The 19,719-nt window shown below is 33.0% G+C and overlaps 1 protein-coding gene across 1 annotated transcript in view; it reads right to left on the reverse strand.

The window, feature by feature from the left end:
• TECRL (trans-2,3-enoyl-CoA reductase like) overlaps positions 1-19,719 on the reverse strand; it is a 91,679-nt gene that overhangs the window by 40,700 nt on the left and 31,260 nt on the right. Inside the window, exon 3 of the mRNA XM_022567133.3 lies at positions 3,430-3,474. Coding sequence (XP_022422841.1) covers positions 3,430-3,474 — 45 coding nt within the window. The remainder of the gene's footprint in view (positions 1-3,429; positions 3,475-19,719) is intronic.

Here is a 19,719-nt window from a genome sequence, read left to right on the forward strand (position 1 = left end):
ATATGGATAACTATATTTTGTTTTATTTATTTTTTAAATTTTTTTTAATTTTTTAATTTATTCTGTACAGTATACTGTACAGAAAGAAAAATGAGTACATTAGAGCCATATGTACCAACACGGATGTATCTCACAAGTATAATGCTATTAGTGTTGCTGTTGTTGTTTTTATTTATATTATAGTTTATGTTAATCTATCTGTGATTTATCTTATCTCCAGTCATGTACAGGTTTCATTTTATTCTCTATTATTGAAAGAAAGAGTAAGATGTTAATTTATGACTATCATTAGATGATTTTCAAAATCCAAGGCATAGTTTTACAATTATAGGTATTTTAACGTAAGATAAAAATATAAAATTGTTATATATTAATTTTGATAAATACAACATGAATATAATAGGCTATCACTTCCTTGATTAGGTTTTGATATATGGCTTCAAAAGAGATCATCTAGGTGGACCTGAGTTAATAACAAATTCTTTAAATCTGCATGAAGGAGTCAGAAAGAGGGATACAGAGCTTCAATATATTGATACTAGTTTTACAGACTAGGGTTCTGGCCTCCTTAATCAGTAGAAATTGATCAGAGGCCAGACAAGAAATTCAGGTGAGGTTTTATTGGGACTCCTGCTACAGCAAGGGGAAGAGAGAACAAACAGAAGATTTCCTTGCTTGCCCACTCCCTGAGGTAGGGGAGTGCTTGTTCCTTATATGGGGTGAGGGTAGGGGTGTGTCCAGAGATAGGGCCAGAGGGGTGGCTTAGGTGTTTTGCCCACCTCTTAGGTGGTGTTGTGTGCAGGGGGCATGCACAGCACCCTGCTCTTGCTCCCGACCCCCGCGGAATATGTGGGCCCAGGAGACCATGCCTAATGGAAGCCCATCCATTTATATGATACTTTGACCATTTAAGACCACTGAATTTTCTGCCTGAATTAACTCAAGTAATACATCTTTTGGGGGCATTTTCTCCCAAGAATGGGCCAGACACTAAGGTGTATACTTCTAACCTTACGGGTTTGTCAAGGCTGTTTTATAATGGGTATGGATGGTTGGAGACAGGGATGGGAAGAGAGGGACCAACTCTACCCATGCTTCAACTTTCTATTGAACAAATCTAATGGTTCTAAGAATTAGAAATTCAACACTGTACTTCCAGGACATTATGAAGTATATTAATCGCAGTAATAAGAGAGAGCACATTTTAGTTACCAGTTTATATGACAGATTTATTGCAATAATGACTGCAATTATTCACCATTACCATAACAACACCATTTGCAATATGACTTTTAGTTCCTTCTATTAAGAGTTGGTGTCTATTTTCCCACCCCTTGAATATAAGCTAGCCTAGTGTCTTGCTTTGACAAATAGAATGTGGGACAAGGGATCATATCCCAGTTCTAAGCCTGAATCTCATGAATTCTTGAGTGCTTGTGCTCATTTATTTGCACCTCTGATGCCACCATGATAACAAGCACAGAATATTCTGATGAAGCATAGAGCAGAGAGGAGTGACTGTAGTCGTGGCCATCTTAAAAAGGTCAGTCTTCAACAATCCGCCAGTTGACTGTAGCTATTTGAGTGAGATTAGCCAAGCAAAGCCAAGTCCAGCCCAGCTCAGCAGAAACACTGAGCTAAATAAACCTTTGCTATTTTTCACATAAAAATCAATTGCTTACTCTTTTATTTGTGTTTTTGCAGTCTTTTGTGTCAGGAAACTGTAAAGGACTCTAAATTCACATGGCGTCATTACTTATAGTGCAATCATTCTGTCAAATGTATTCTGGCAGCAACTATAATGTAAATATTCATGCCTTGCTTTGTTTTGGTGTTAAGTCTTTTTCCTTAATATTAATAGTTACAACTATGTTCAATGAAGCATCTACCACGTAAAATCATGATAGCATTTTATAAACATAATCCTATTTAATACTTACAAACCTTCCCACCCCCCGCCCCCCCACACACAAAAAAACATGTTAGGTTCTTTATTAGCTCTACTTTATAAAAGAAGACTCTAAAGATAAGTAGAAGAGTCAGGTTTAAAATTCTGCATTACTGCAAATAACCTCTTCTTGGCACCATGTCCTGCTTGTATTACTAAATGCATTGATTTGTTTTTTAAAATATGCCATCATATTCCTATCAAAGAACACTTGGAGGGTTATACTTTATTCAGATCACACCCTGGAACACTCAACCAGGTATATAAATGAGGGGAAAGTAAAAAGTCACATTCACCAGAAAGGGTGAAGTAACAGATATCCCCCAGTCCCATATAGTGTCCTTCAAATTGAAGTTACATTTGACATTGACACCTGTGGCATTCTCAGTTTTCTCTTTATATAAGAGTCAAGTTCAGAAAACAAAACCACTATTTCATTTTATGTTATTTCAGTATCCTTGTGTTGAAAGGTATTTATGTGCCTGGCACATACTATGCCCTGCAGAGGCAAAAATAAACAAGACAATGATTCTCTTTTAAACTCTAGCCAGATGGGAATTTGTCTTGAACAATTGAGTTTGGAAAAGTGTAAGACCTTAAGAAAGTGTGACTTTTAAGAATGATGTGGATTCCTATGTTTTCAACATAGATGTCTCACAGAAAGATGGAATATTTAAGATAACAATGAAAACAGAATATCTTAGAGAAATCCAAGAAAATCATCATTTGTCCTTAAGTGAATGTGATAACTAAGAAATGATACCCTGAATATTAGGAAAAGCAAAAACTGCAGAAAAATAAAATTCAGTTCACAATTGAATGGAAAAAGTTAGATATTGAAATTCCTTAATAGATGCCTCTTGTAGACTTACTATCATGGACCTGAACTGAGTAGCCCCCCCAAATTTACATTCTACCCACAGCTTTTATTTAACAAGTCCAAATTTAAGGTCAAGTTGATGTAATGTCAAAAACAATGATTCTAAACAGGATTCGCTTTAGTGTGTATATTTATAAATTTTCTGAATGGAGAATAGGGTTTGAAATTTTGAAATACTTGAGGGTTATTAATGGATACAATACTTTTCCCTATAATTCGTTCATTCTGTTCCTCCTTACCTCCCTTATTCTGTTTTTAAATAGAAAAAAAAAAGGAAACAGAGCTAAGCTGTATCCCTGAGAATATATCAGGAAGCAGTAGATTGCAGGAATATAGCAGTAAAAGCTTTTGATACAGATGTTAGTTCAGATCCTGTCTCCAATACACATTGACAGTGAATGTGTGAAATTTATTTCTGTGAGACTAAAATTCCTTGCCCATAAAAGGGGAACACTACCTTTTTGGGAGGATCAAATGAGATAATATATTTAAAGTATTTATTACAATACCTGCCATTTAGTAAGTGATAAATAAATATTATCTATTGAGACAGCAAAGGGACTCTAAATTAAACAAATAGATTCGTGAAATTGGTTCTTACCACGTTCTAGCTGCAGGCCCACTCGAGAAGGGTACCACTTTGGACCTAGTCAATGAAAAATAACATTTAATTGTAAGCACAGGTGTAAACACATTTTATTTATTTATTTATTTTTAAAATAAATACATTTATTTATTTATTTACTTATGGCTTCATTGGGTCTTCATTACTTCTTAGGGGCTTTCTCTAGCTGTGGTGAGAGCGGGCTACTCTTCGTTGAGGTGTGCGGGCTTCTAATTGCATTGGCTTCTCTTGCAGAGCACAGGCTCTAGGCGTGCAGGTTTCAGTAGTTGTGGTACGTGGGCTCAGTAGTTGTGGCTTGCGGGCTCTAGAGAGCAGGCTCAGTAGTTGTAGCGCACGGGCTCTGCGGCATGTGGGATCTTCCCACACCAGGGCTTGAACTGTGCCCCCCTGCATTGGCAGGTGGATTCTTAACCACTGTGCTACCAGGAAGCCCTAAACACATTTTAAAAGCAATAGTTTCCATTGGAAGACAGATTAGATCTCAGGAAGTGAATAAAAATTATCATTCAGTGCCAGAAATGGAGATTGTGGTTATCCTTTGCAGGGTGCTGAGAAGCACTGTGGATAGTTCTGGAAGAAAGCATGATGTGAGCTTTAGGAGTGGTGTTTTTCTGCTTTTTCATCTGAGGACTTTTTAAGTAGTTGCATTCAATTTGTGGACATGTTCTAAAATAAGTGACCTATGACTTGTGTGCTTTTTGAAAATTATTCTTAAAAAAATAATCTTAAACATCTTCATTTAAAACTGGAGAACTCTGACTTCATTTAAGATTTATTTAACATTAGCATGTGAAAGTGAGTTATTTTCTCTATCAGGAGTAAGACATTCTATCAGAATAATATATACCATCGACTTTTAGTATTATGGGCATATTAATTATAGCAGAATCGTCACTTTAGTATCTTCTACTTATACTACTATTAGTAATACATAGATTACTAAAAATTCTATCTGGTTAGGAAAATCAAAATACCTTTATTACACACTGCCATAAAAAAAAGGTTGGTTCACAATTACCAGAATATAATTATTTTCTCTTAAAATGAATTCTATGTTACTATTTTAAAGTCTCTATTGAAAATTTAATACTTAACTTTGAAGTACAATTTTAAGCACATTCAGTTAATAAAAAATAAATTAAAAGAAGAAATCATCAAAAGAATATTCCACAGTTGTTATTTCATTCTCAAAACATTACTTTCTAAAGTGTCAGAGTAATTAGTGATAACATGGCATAAGTAGACTATTGGGATCAATTCTTTCTAAATTTACTGCAAAAAGACAACTATACATGCAAGTTCTCATGGACAAAAAACTCATAATTCAAAACTTGTAATCACAAGTTAAAAGCTATTTAGGATTATATCTAAACAAAATTTAGTAATAGCGAGGCAAATGAGGAAGACACAGACATTTAACTCTGACATTTGATTTTTTTTAATTAGAAAATATGCAGGTAAAGAGACTTTATTTTTGTTTTGTATTTACGAATAATTGTTATTATTTATATAGCCATTTGTTGTTCTGAAATGCATGTTAACATTATCTGTTGAAAAGCATTTATAAATAGCTACCTTTATTATTCATACTGAAAATCTGCTGCCAAAGAAGCATGATGGAAACAAATGCAAAGAGATGTCTACAGTTTTAATTGTTTCCAATTATGGATATTGAAGAAAAGACAAAACTTATGACATTCCATTTATATTTGACAAATAGTCATTGAGCACTTATGATTAGTGTGCATAAGCTGTCAAGTTCTGTCCATTTTAACAATATTCATGTAAAACATCATTTTTAATAGCACTTTATGATGCCTTTAATGGTGGAAATGCCAATTCAAAACTTAGTCTATCATTCTAGGCAAATAGATATGTCTATGAACTAGGTGAATCAATACTGGCTGAATCCACAATGATCAGAGGAGTCAGAAGCTCTAAACACCTTCAGGGAAAACCATGTCCTTCCAACTCAACAAGGATAAACTATAAATCTACTTATGAAATAAACCCTGCACTTAATGGTTGTGATCTTTGAATACTGTGTCCTAGTGAAAGAGAATTAATACCTGCCTAATTAAAGCTATAGATTAGTTTCAGTCATCTTTTCAAAGAGCAAAACATACATTTTCTGAAATGCTCTGTGATAGTTGGGGTGAGATGGAATAGGCTGGAAGAACAGCAGAGAAAAAGACAGTTTATAAAGGATAAAGGACCCATGTTGTACAAGGTTTTTTATCATATATGAATGGTCTAGAATATTATTTATAATGCTGAGTACATTTGAACTTGGACAACTGGCTCACAGCTGAATTATGACTATGTAGTAGATCTAATGCATCTGCCAGTATCTTAAATTACTTAAGGTATTGAACTTGACTTGTGTAACTCCTGTCATATTCTAGGCATGACTTCGCGTTCTATCCTTGATGAATGGAAGTGTTCATATCACTATGTAGTAACATCCTAAATAAGTAATGTATGCATGTAATTCAAATATATTTATTTTAATAAGATAGGGTTTTCTAAACTGCTGGTTGTGACCCATTAGTAAGTTGAAAAATAGAATTAATGTTATTCTCAGCATTATATAAAGGAGTAGAATAGAATAGAATAAAGCAGAAATGGATTGTCATGGCACTGGATGTCATATATTAGGATAAACTCTGGATAGACAGGTTCAGTATTGTTTCTTGAACTTTTGTTTCAATAACTTAAATTGTAGAGATACATTTGTGTTTTTGTAAGATTAATGTTCATTCTTTATTCTGAATCATATGGATCTAATATATATATATTGTATTTTATTATAAAATAAAATATATTTCCTAAAGCTCTGTATTATAGAGCTTTTTTATAAAAATTGGCATCAGTGATTGAATTAAATCCTGTAAGATAAATAAAACAGATTTAAAGGTTTGAACATTTTCTTTCTTCAAAAAGATTTGTTTTAAAATTTTGAAACACAAAGGAAGAGGGCAATAATATAATTATATTGGATATAAATCATCTAAAATATGTTATAAGCTACATACACTCAAGTATATATGCCAGATGCCTGTCCTTACTTTCTTTTAACCTAAGAACATGTTGACTGCCATCATTTTATTATGATTGGAATTCCTCTTATAGAATATTGATCAACAGTATAAATTTTAACTGAAATGCACCATTCATATTTCCAGGTATTCAATTTTAGAAATGACAAAAGTCAGCAATAGAGAAATATTTTATTCTTGACTCACTGATGGCATGTGTTCTATCTTTGTGTATATGAAAATATACAGCCAATTAGTAGTTACAACATACAGACTAAAGCATGCATAGATTAAATTATTTAGTGTGGTATAGTTTATAAGGTATTAAAATTATTCTTGATAGTTCTTGATTACACATGGTATTGAATATTTAAATGAAACATATGTGTCATATTAATACTGAAAGAGGAGAAATTTAGAAGAAAAAGTACTGTAGGAACTTTTCAGAAATAATTAGTATCCTTCATGACCTAGAACTTGACTCCCTTACATAAGACTCTAGGTAAAATTTGCCCCCTAACCTCTACCATTTTCTTGATCACCAGTCCTACTAGGAAGGAGAAATTCTGAGAACAGTTAAGGATTAATTAAAGAAACCACTTAATTAACATGGTGGAATATTCATAGCGGACCACAGAGACGTTTGGGGAAAGAAAGCAGTGATTTATTTTTGTTGTTTACATCTTGGGTGCTTTGTGGCTGGTGCAGTGAGATGGGATGAAGAGTAAAGAGAAATAGAATGCAGTTCTTAAGAATATGCTATGCAGAGCTGGCTGTGTTCAAGAGTTTAGCAGAAGTAAGATAAAACAATGTTGTACAAGTTTCTATGCGGCTCAGTTCAGTGCCTCAAAATTCCATAACTGCATGTAGGAGAAAACAAGTGAATTTGTCTGGGTTGTTCATTGTGACCTACCACTAGGTACAAGTGTTGCAGTCAGAGTTAATCTGGGGGATGACAGTTCCAGAGAGGAAGAAGCAAAGAAGGCCCATATTTTCTAAATAATTGGTATATACAGGATATTAGGAAATACATTTGAAATGTTCAGAAAACTAAATATGTGACATGTCAACAAAACCTTTAGGTAATAAAGCCTCAAAAATGTAGCATCATAAATTTAAAGTGTATTAATTGTTATTTTCAGTAACCCACTTGAAAAGTGAACTACAGATAATTAATGTGTTTATATGTAATATAAATATGTTATATATTATATATATTTACTTTTTTCAAATACAAGTGCATATAAAAGCACTATGTGTATATATATATATAAAACAATGCAGATTCATTTTAAGGTTAAAAATATAAAAAATGGAAAAAATAGTTATATGAATAGATGAATAACAAGACATTAATACAAAGGAACCATTTAGAATTCTATCTGGAATAATAAAGTCTGGCATAATGTGAATATGTACTAAAAGTTAATATAATGCAAAATCTCTTAATGACATTCCCTATATGAAAATTAATAAAGGAAGGATATCATCAATAGTTGATGAAGAGGTTTTGATGGTAAATTTCTGAGCATAGAACACTGCATTTCACCTTCAGTAGACTTTTTTCTTACCCCAGAAAATGACAGTAATACTATAAATGCTAAAATAAACATAATTAGAAGGCCATTAAAATCGTATAGGAAAGAAACATTTTTTTAAAAAATCTCTAAAACTTATGAAATCAACTTGATTTAATCTAAAATGATTTCCTGAAATGAACTAAAATAACTGCAAGTGTAATTGAAAAACAATTGTGAACCTGTAGCTGCTAAGTGCATTTCAAATGGCATCCCATTTCAGGATAACCTTGTAAGGCAAGCAAATAAAATAGAGTGTAATGAGAAATAAATTAAAGGAACTATAAGCACGAGGTAAAATAAACAAATTAATTTTCCAGAAAAGGGATGGTAGTAGTCTCCTGTGCTTAAATTCTGTGACACCAGATCTGAGTTTTGAACATACATCTATACACAACACTTTGAAGAAAAGATAACAGGCAAGAGGCCATTTGTTGAAAACATCAAGCATGATGATTGGTCTTGAAATGCTGCTTTTCATGAGGTGATTCTGAAACATTGTATATATTTTATCTAAAGAAAAAGATTTAGGGGAAAATGAAAGTAATTTTTAAATACTGAAAAATTATTAAGCAGGATAAAGACAAGGACTATTAAAAACACCTTTAGGGTTAACTGGAAGAAAGAGTATTTGTGCAAGGTAAGAATTTCATTGAAAGTGGTTAACCACTGGCTTCCTCTCATAGATATGTGTAATGTGAATATTTAAAAGATAATGTAGCATAAATTCCTCTATTTTGTGGGGAGGTGGACTGCAAAACTTTTAAGATACATATCACTTCTCAAAAAAGCATTTTTTAATAATTCCGTATTATTAAAAAATGAATACCTGAAACTTTGTATCAGGTTTTGTCAATCATCCTAATAATATATATTTTTAATCCTTGCTTAAGGTAAATTAAATTAAGAAAAATAATTGGCATAATAAGCATAAACTACATAACATGCATAATGCTTGTATGTATAATAAGCAGACATAAAATTTTTCATCATAGAATATTCATACTGTAAAATTCTTCAAAATATATCTACTATTAACCATAACAATGAAAAAGATAAGGCCAAGTATGATGAAATTATTTGACTAAATTAAATCAATGATTTAATGGTTAAGTCTGGTCTAGCACCCAAGACTCTCAATTCTCAATTTACTAAACTTTCTAATATACCATGTTTTATTTTTTTCTGATTCTTTTAAATCAGTAAATAGCATGTCAAAGTGTAGTAAAAGGAAAACAATAAGTGAAGGAAAGGAAAATGAATATATGTAGCCACTCTTATTCCTCAATCCCTTGATTGTTCTAAGCTTTAACTGGGACTTTTATTTTATTTATTTATTTCTTATTGACATATAGTTGATGTACAATATTATATACAAATGTACAATATAGTGATTTGCAATTTTTAAAGGTTGTACTCTATTGATAGTTATTATAAAATATTGGCTATATTCCCTGTGTTGTACAATAAATCCTTGTAGCTTATTTTATATATAATAGTTTGTACCTCTTAATCCTCTACCGCTATGTTGATCCTCTCTCTCCCTTTCTGTCTCCCCACTGGTAACCACTAGTTTGTTCTCCATATCTGTGAGTCTGCTTCCTTTTAGTTATATTCACTAGTTTGTTGTATGTTTTTAGATTCCACAGATAAGTGATATCATACAGTACTTTTCTTTCTCTGTTTGGCTTATTTCACTTAGCATAATACCCTCCAATTCCATCCATGTTGCTGCATATGGCAAAATTTCATCCGTTTCTATGGCTGAGTATTAGTCCATTGCATATATCTATATCACATCTTCTTTATCCATTCATTTGTTGATGGACACTTAGGTTGCTTGCATATCTTGGCAAATGTAAATAATGCTGCTATAAATATTGAAGTAAATTCTTGTTTCCTCTTATCTTTTTTTCTGTTATGCATATTAATATCTTTGAAATTGAAACATTTCAGTAGCAAATTTAAAGGACAAAAAAATCATGTCAGTTATAAATGGTTTAAATGGCATATCACTGTTTGTATTGCATAATCTGTGGAGTCTCTCTGGATGGAAACTTATTGCAAGTTTGCCAAATATATGATCATTTATCTGTGTCTTTTTTTTTTTTTTTTTTTTTTTGCGGTACGCAGGCCTCTCACTGTTGTGGCCTCTCCCGCTGCGGAGCACAGGCTCTGAATATGCAGGCTCAGCGGCCATGGCTCACGGGCCCAGCCGCTCCGTGGCATGTGGGATCTTCCCGGACCAGGGCACAAACCCACATCCCCTGCATCGGCAGGTGGACTCTCAACCACTGTGCCACCAGGGAAGCCCTATCTGTGTCTTCTTGTTTATGCAGGAATTGAAATGCACTGCAATGTTATAAATTATATTTAATACATACTAAGTGCCCACTTATACACTATAAGAATCTATATGGCATGATTACCATTCTTCAGTATTTTATAAATTAAAAAGAACAACTGATGACTCAGAATGATGCACATAAGATATTTTACAATGTCATTTTTAAGAGACATTGGAATTCAGAGAAGGCTGAAGTGACTGAGTACTGGAAAAGCATGGGAGTATTTCATGGGCAGAGACTTTATTAACACATAATATATAACTAATTAGAAGAAAATAGGAAAGGTCAGATGAGAAATATATGTGGAAAATTAAAAAGATACATTGAATCATTTACCTTCCAATATGTGTGTGTATCTTCAATACATGCACTGAAGTAAATGTAACTTTGTAGAAAGTATGTTATTTCCCTAAAAATAACAAATTAAAATAGCAGATAACAAAGCTGATGGATTCCATTTAGGGATGATTAGTTTTGTGACTTTCCATAGTCAATGATTGCATTTGGTTGGAAACTATATTTCCATGATCATGATTCAGTGTATTCACACTGATAATAAATAAACCTTCCAAGGTATGTTTATGATATGAATAGTCAAATTAATATACTCAATCATCAGTACTTTTTAAAATAAACATTTGAAATGCAGCATATAATACAATAAATGATCAAAGACCAAGATTAAGTCCAGAGAGCATCAGATATGTAAAGTGTCTCATAAACTTAATCACCTAAATTTATTAAAAAACGAGTAAAGATGTAAAATAAGGAATCAAAAACATGAGAAAAGAATATGGCACTATAAACATTTAGAGTTTTATTTGATAAAATACCAAATAAAATTTATAGAAAACAAACAGTTAATTTTATAGTAATAAAAATGTAATGGAATGATGGTATAGTCAATACTACGAGGCAGAAGAGAGAATTTGTCAATTGGAAGATGAACCAGAAGAAATTACTCAAAAAGTAGAAAATTAAAAGGAATAAGAGAATATAAAAAACATTAAAAGAAATAGAAAATTGTATGATAATCCATACATCCTTAAGCATATGCAAAGAATTCCATTAACTGCAATAGTAAACTATATGTTCTACCCAATTCTTCCTATTGAGGACAACTAAGAAAGTATGGCAAAATATTTTATCAAAATCTCCATAGAGTTAATAACAAAAATGAAGTATTATGAAGCTAATATCTGGGAGAAAGGAAATTCCAGAAAGCTGAGCCCAGCAACTGAAGCCACATTCCTCCCAGGATATCTGCTTATTTTGAAAGAGACAGCTGAGCAAGGCTTTCCACAGACTCACAAGCCTGAGAAAACAGAAAAGCAGATTTTATTCTCAACCAAGGAGGAAAAGTCCTAGTAAAAGCCCACTTTTTCAACCGGTATCACAAAATAAGGACAAATCAGAAACACAAGTTCTCACAAAGAATGAAGCTGAATTTTGAATCATCTTAATACTTGTTTGGATTCAAGGGATCTGTAAGTTCCAAAGTCCAGCCCTACTGCCTGAAGAAGCAAAAGTAAATCTCTGGAGACATACAATTTTATCCAGAGTCTTTAATTACCTCACATTTTTTGATATTTTCAAATTTCATGAAGGGCAATTAGACTGAGAACAGATTTCAAAATGATGGCAACAAGAGATATTGTCCAAATAGCTTCCAAATGGAGTATTTTTTTAAAGGAAATATAAAATAGTAACATTATTAGTTAGACTCACAAATCTTACCATTAATAGACCCTTGTTGTCTGTTAGTAGATGAACATCCAAAGGATCAACTTTGAGAAAAAGAAATTGATTCTAGGACTGAGATGAGATAAACTAAACAATATTGAGCAAAGAAACTAGCACATAAGTAGATGTTTTATATAAGATAGCAGAATATCTATATAATTTGAATATATAAATTAATAATGATAAATAAGTAATAATTTACATTCATATACAAAAACAAAATACTGGACAGCAATAATGTACAAAGTGGAAAGTATTCTTTGGATTTAAGCATTCTGAATACCTTATAAAATTTAAGAAGGATGTAAAAAGTAGTAGTTAACCTCAGATTTTGATAAAAGGTTTTTAAAATTTTTTGAGCAGTTTTATTAGTAAAATTTTATACATCTGGGAATCCAAAATTTTCTTAATAATGGCAAACTATTTTCCTTATTCTGGCATCCAGAGATGTACACAACTTTCTCCTTTCCTGTCCAGCAAAAGCCCTGCTCCAATGGGAAGTTCTCATGTGTACAAAACAAAATTAAGGGACAGGAAATATTGACCAGGCCATGGAATGCTAAATAGGAAACACGGTAGCATTACAGAATGTCCTGTGTACGTTGAATTATCACTTTAGCTACATTGCTTTAGTAGTACTTTTATACTCTTTCCAAACAGTAAAAACCTAAAAGCCTGAACAAATGGGCAAACACATGAATCCTGTTTCTTTTCTCATTGGAAATAAACACCAAGTATCATACAAAACCCTTCCTTGATGTACTAAAACACTTTCTGGTGATTTAATATTGTTGAATCAGTTGTTTTATTTGTGAGAAATGATTCCTTCCTTATAGTACTTCACTAGAAATAAATGAACCATTTTATTCCCTGTACACCATAAATGCCACCTACGCAATTAAGTGAAAATGCTAAAATGGAATCAAGGAAACCAGTAAAATTATGTGTATTAGTGTTTATGTATCTGAAAAATAAGAGGACAATTTCCTATCTTATACCCAATAACAACAAGTTTTAACACTCAAACCAGCATCAACCAATGTGTATAAATTTTGCTGACCTTGAAAAGAAAATGCATCTGCTAGAGAGTTTGCTATTACAAAGTTCTCAAGTAAGAAAGACAAAGTGTTATAATGCTGTATAATCAGCAACCACAAAGCAAGCCTTCTGTAGGAAAACAGACATGGTTCTAAAAATATTTAAAAGCTGCATAAACAAATGTTCAGAATTATAAAATAAAGAGTATGAAAGCAAGAGACATAAAGTAACAAACCAATTTCACAGTAAAATACAGGGCACAAAGCAAGAAAATGTGGGACAGGAAGAAGAGCATACAGAGCACAACTGAACTATTTCTTTGTCTTCCCTGGTTTAAGTTTATAACCAGTTTGTTCACGTAATTACCCACCATACTTCTAAGGAACCACCAGGATTGATCATCATGCCTATACTCCCATTTACTTTAGATATCATTTAGTTGTTCAAGTGTCTCAGAGCATCCAACATCAGAGTGACACTTCTCCCAATTTGGCTTTGTACAACAACTAATCAGACCTAACTGTCCACCTCTCCATGTTTTCTCAGAATCCTCCAATGTACTTCAGGGCATTTATAGTCTGTCATCAGCAACAACTTTTAAATCAACAACTTCCACTCAAAAAATCCCTCAATCTTCTTACTTTAATATAAAACTTTTCTGCATCTTCTTCAACTGGTATTTATTCTTTATGCCAAACCCAATTGTGTGCCTAAAAGTATATTAGGAATCCTCCTTGCTATTAAATCCAAAACATTTTTCCCCATTCTCCTCAGGTAATGCCTATCAACAGACTTTACTACCTAGCATTATTTCTTCTTGTTGACATCTATGATCCACAGGTATTTCCATCTAAGTCACTGAGGACTTAACTCAGAGCAACCTCTCTACCACTATTCATTTACCATTGTACCATTGTAGGTGATTTTAATATCACTTAAATTCCCTGTCCTTTAGTGCCTTGATCTTCTCATCCAAATATTCTCTGTCTACTCTCTCACTCTTTCCCAGAGTCTCATGCTCACCAATAAATGCATTGCCTCCAAAACACATATTTCCAACATCCTACTTCCTCATCATCACTACCATTCCTTCCTATTTAATTAAGTTAGTATTTCTAGCTCAGATAATTTTTGCTTCTCCAAGGACTTCCCAAAAATTATCTTACTCTTTTCACTATGATAAGTTTTTTATTTCTCCCACATTTAAATTTTTCTCTAGGCTCAATTCTAGTATCCATAATTGTAATCACACCTAATCAATGATCTTAACTACTTCGCTACTTAGAAAATGCTAAACCTTGTTGTATTCAACTATTCCATTCTCTGTGTCTGAATCTGAGTTTTTGAATGGTTTTCCTCTGATGCTATCACTTCCCTGGTTTCCCTTATACTATCAGAATGAGCAGACCCCAGTACTACTTCCCAGTTACTTTTTCCCATTACATTGCTTTTTGATCTTTCTATCTGAAATGATTTTATGTAGCTATTAAGATGCTTAGTATACATTCCTCCTTACTGTTGTGCAACATCATGAGGATAGGTAGTTATAGTCATTTGTATTACCACTATATAGAGAGATTAGAAGATTACCTGTCACAGAGGAATGTGTGAATTTATAAGATTTGAATAAACACATGGCCTCTTATTGAAGAATAATTGGCAGAAGATATGCACCATAGTTTTAATAAAATGTAATATCAGTTATTTATAATAAATCCTTTTCCCTGTATAATGAATCAATGTCTTGTTACTAGTTAATTGCAAAGTCTGTGGACATTGACTGGGTTTAAATCCTGAGACTATAATCTACTAGTTGTCTTATTTATCTTGAGCAAGTTACCTTTCTGAATCCTATTTTTCTCGTATGTTAAGCAAAATTTTTTGAAAACAAATAGAGGAGGGGTAACAAAGTTATCTAACTCCTAGGGATGTTTTGAGACTTAAACGAGATAATGCATGCAAATAATCAAAAACTCTCAACAACTAATTGAAAGATGTGATGTGTGTAAGAAAGATTTGTGACTCCTGAAATTAACAAAGATAAGGGGGAAATAGATTGTAATCATTTCCAAGACAGAGTGCATGGGCAAATTGAGCCAGGTAAGAAATAAATACTGTGATACAGTGTCTATTTGCCTACATCTTCTTCATGTGTTCATGTTATTTACGTTGCAGTAAGTTACTGTTTCTCAGTGGTGCAAAGTGATCATGCTCATAGAAAATGTGTATGAACAATTATAAATTTCACACTATGCTAATATAATTCTCCTATTTATCAATCATATAATAACTCACTAGAGTTACAGAAACTAATAGAGCCAATAAATTATAGAGTATGAATAATGTCACAGTCAAAACACAGTTGCTCTTCAACAGGGACAAAACCAAGGAAACATTCCTCACCCCACACCTCAAATTATACATTAAATAGATTTTTCTTTGCCGCCACCAAGATGAACATACACACATACACGCAGAGTATGAGGACATTATGAGAATCTTCTGTGCTATAAGAAGCTTGAACCTGATGCTAGAGGTAGTTAGGTAGTAAGGACAAGATACTAGAGCAGGTCAATATATGAGAAAATGTATCCAACAGGAGTCTATGCAGGTATCTAGATTAAAAATTACAAAGACTTAAACTGTGGTTATGAGAATTACGGTGATTTGCAGATTTCAAATATACCAGTGGTATCAAATTGGTACTTTTTTCAGTAGTAGTCATTTATTTATTAATCAGAGGCCTCTTTCAGAAAATCGCATTGTAATTTCTGAACACAATCTAAGAATTTTAATAAATATACTTGTAATATGGCTTTATGTACACACGCCTGCACAGCCAGACCTATATACAAACAAACACAAATAGTTGCTCTTATAATTGAGATATTTCACCTTTTTTGGGATTAGGAAAGTTTACATTAATTTGTCATTCCCCAAACCCAATAGCTTCAAATGTAAACAAAATGCTTAGGATATATATGACTTCTCATTATCAAACTACTACAATTACTGAGAAATCCAAACACAGTTTTCAGCTAAGGCAGATAAACAGTTCATAAGGTGAAAATCTTCCATGTCAATAAACCCTAGAACTTTTTAAATGACATTTTTATATCACAAGATGATTTAATATGAAGTACATTTTATTATATATTGTCCCAAAGATTACTTCTTTTCAGTTTTCACCAATTGTTAGGACTTGGAAAAAACCTTGAATGTTTCCAGATTGAGTCTATTCCCCCAGGTGTGTGTGTCAAAATTCTAATGAATTGCTCTTAGGTGTCTGCAATATGTACAAGATATTGAGATGCCAGATTGGCTGTTTAATATACAGTTGAAAGTTCTAAGAAGGAGACAGTTTTGATTTCATTTATTCATTAGTGATATTTTCTAAGCCACGGGAATTGTTGAGAACATAACATAAGAGAAAGAAATGTAGAATAAAAAGGGGAAATTGTTGAAAATAGAATCTGAGAAGTAATGAATATTTAAGAGGCCAAAAAATGATGAGCGGTCCTCAAAGGAGTCTGGGAACAAGAAGTTAGAGATGACAAAAGTCATATATAATGTCTTAAAATCAAATGGGCAGAGAGTTAAAATCAACAAACAAACGAAGACAATCAAAGAGAAGAATGGTGTATTAAGTCAAATGCAACTGAGAGTTCAAGTTACACATGACCAAAAATGATCCACCGCCTCAGCAAAACAGAAACTGCCAGTGACCTTAGACAGGTCTTTGGCATGCTGACAAAGAAAACTATTTTGAAGTGACTGCTAAGTGGTGGACAGAAGAAGGAGTGATGATATTGCTAGAAGTGGTTTGTAAGTTGAGATATTCTTTTTTATTTATTATTTTTAAAGTTTTATTTATTTATTTTATATAGCAGGTTCTTATTAGTTATCTATTTTATACAGATATTCTTTTTTTTAACATCTTTATTGGAATATAATTGCTTTACAATGGTGTGTTAGTTTCTGCTTTATAACAAAGTGAATCAGTTATACATATACATATGTTCCCATATCTCTTCCTTCTTGCATTTCCCTCCCTCCCACCCTCCCTATCCTACCCCTCTAGTGTGGGACAAAGCACTGAGCTGATCTCCCTGTGCTATGCAGCTGCTTCCCACTAGCTATCTATTTTACGTTTGGTAGTGTATATATGTCCATGCCACTCTCTCACTTTGTCACACCTTACCCTTCCCCCTCCCCATATCCTCAAGTCCATTCTCTAGTAGGTCTGTGTCTTTATTCCCATCTTGCCCCAGGTTCTTCATGACCTTTTTTTTTTTTCTCTTAGATTCCATATATACGTGTTAGCATATAGTATTTTTTTTTCTCTTTCTGACTTACTTCACTCTGTATGACAGACTCTAGGTCCATCCACCTCACTACAAATAACTCAGTTTCGTTCCTTTTTATGGCTGAGTAATATTCCATTGTATATATGTGCCACATCTTCTTTATCCATTCATGTTGATGGACACTTAGGTTGCTTCCATGTCCTGGCTATTGTAAATAGAGCTGCAATGAACATTTTGGTACATGACTCTTTTTGAATTATGGTTTTCTCAGGGTATATGCCCAGTAGTGGAATTGCTGGGTCATATGGTAGTTCTATTTGTAGTTTTTTAAGGAACCTCCATACTGTTCTCCATAGTGGCTGTATCAATTTACATTCCCACCAGCAGTGCAAGAGTGTTCCCTTTTCTCCATACCCTCTCCAGCATTTATTGTTTCTAGATTTTTTTGATGATGGCCATTCTGACTTGTGTGAGATGATATCTCATTGTAGTTTTGATTTGGATTTTTCTAATGATTAGTGATGTTGAGCATTCTTTCATGTGTTTGTTGGCAATCTGTATATCTTCTTTGGAGAAATGTCTATTTAGGTTTTCTGCCCATTTTTGGATTGGGTTGTTTGTTTTTTTGTTATTGAGCTGCATGAGCTGCTTGTAAATTTTGGAGATTAATCCTTTGTCAGTTGATTTATCAGATACTCTTGATAAAAGAATAACGAGGAAGCATTTGAAGATATAAGGAGAATGAGAGTAAAGGAATAAATCTCATTTATTTAAAGGATATGGAGAGAGGATTGCACAGTGGAGCTGAGAATTTGATATGGATCAACCAGAAAGAGAGCAGTTTAGGTAAAGTCCAAAAAAAAAAAAAATCAATGTTAAGCTAGATGATAAATCCAAAGACAGGTGGTGTTCTAGAGACTGTGTATCTCCCCGAGTTCCAGAAACTGGAAGTCCTGAAGCAAAAGAGCGAGATGTTTAGAATAATAGATGGTCAAAAGATTTGTTCAGAGTTTCAAATATTGAAATTAACTTCTAACTAATGACAAATCTCATGGTATTGATAAGGGGGTAAGTAGCTAAAGCAGAGTGGAAGTGAAAATAGCAGAAAATCAAGGAGTTCTGGGACTAGCATACTGGATGGTCATTATTTTAGATGTAATTTTCAATGAAATGCCAGAACTTCGAATGAAGGTGAAATTTTAGTCAGATTCTAGAGCCATCAAAGAAAATAGAGAACGGTTATGTAGGTAAGTACAAAATAAAGAGGAATGAAAGGTAGTAAACTAGAATAACATGAATCTTACAGAAGGTGAAGTTTTATGTGAAAGAAAATTTAATGACTTAAATTTTAAAAGTTAACTAGATGAATGATGTACTGTGGATTATGACAAAATATAGGAATTTTACTTGATGAACATACAGTCAACCTCAAATTATACTATAGATATGTCTATCTAAAATATTCTTTTTAGATTAAATCATTTTACTTTTGACTCTCCTACATTATTTTGGTACAGCTCAGAAATGACCAAGATAGGCTTTTAGACTCAAGTGATACTGTAATAGGGAATTAAGATATTCTCTTGTTAAGAACATATAGATATAACAAGTAGTAACGTGTTAATCATAATATATTTGTATTATATATACATTATTTGGGGCTTCTGAAAATCTTTTGTCTATACTAAATAAGTTAGCCAGGAAAGATTGCTTAATTCGTACAAATGCATTTCATAATTTTCTGAAAAGACTTTAGAACATCTCTATACTTTCCCAGCTTTATGGTGGAAAAGGTAAATATTTTAACAATATGCTCAATTGATGATACACCTTGCCCTAACATCTAATCATACACACACACACACACACACACACACACACCCTAAATTCTGTATATTAAAATGCACAGAATACTTATATAATACCGTATAATGCTACCCTATAATCATTTAGATGGTACTATGAATAAAAGCTGTTTCAGTGTGGCTTTATTTGACAGTTTATTCTAACTCATTTCAAGAGAGAACTAGTACTCATTAAAATATATGGTGAGGGCTTCCCTGGTGGCGCAGTGGTTGGGAATCCGCCTGCCAATGCAGGGGACATTGGTTCGAGCCCTGGTCCAGGAAGATCCCACATGCCGCAGAGCAACTGAGCCCATGCACCACAACTGCTGAGCCAGTGCTCTGGAGCCCACAAGCTACAACTGATGAGC

Source organism: Delphinapterus leucas, chromosome 5, assembly GCF_059928025.1.
Source record: "Delphinapterus leucas isolate spDelLeu-1000000601 "Yukka" chromosome 5, BTC_Dleu_Yukka2, whole genome shotgun sequence".
Classification (NCBI taxonomy): Eukaryota; Metazoa; Chordata; class Mammalia; order Artiodactyla; family Monodontidae; genus Delphinapterus; species Delphinapterus leucas.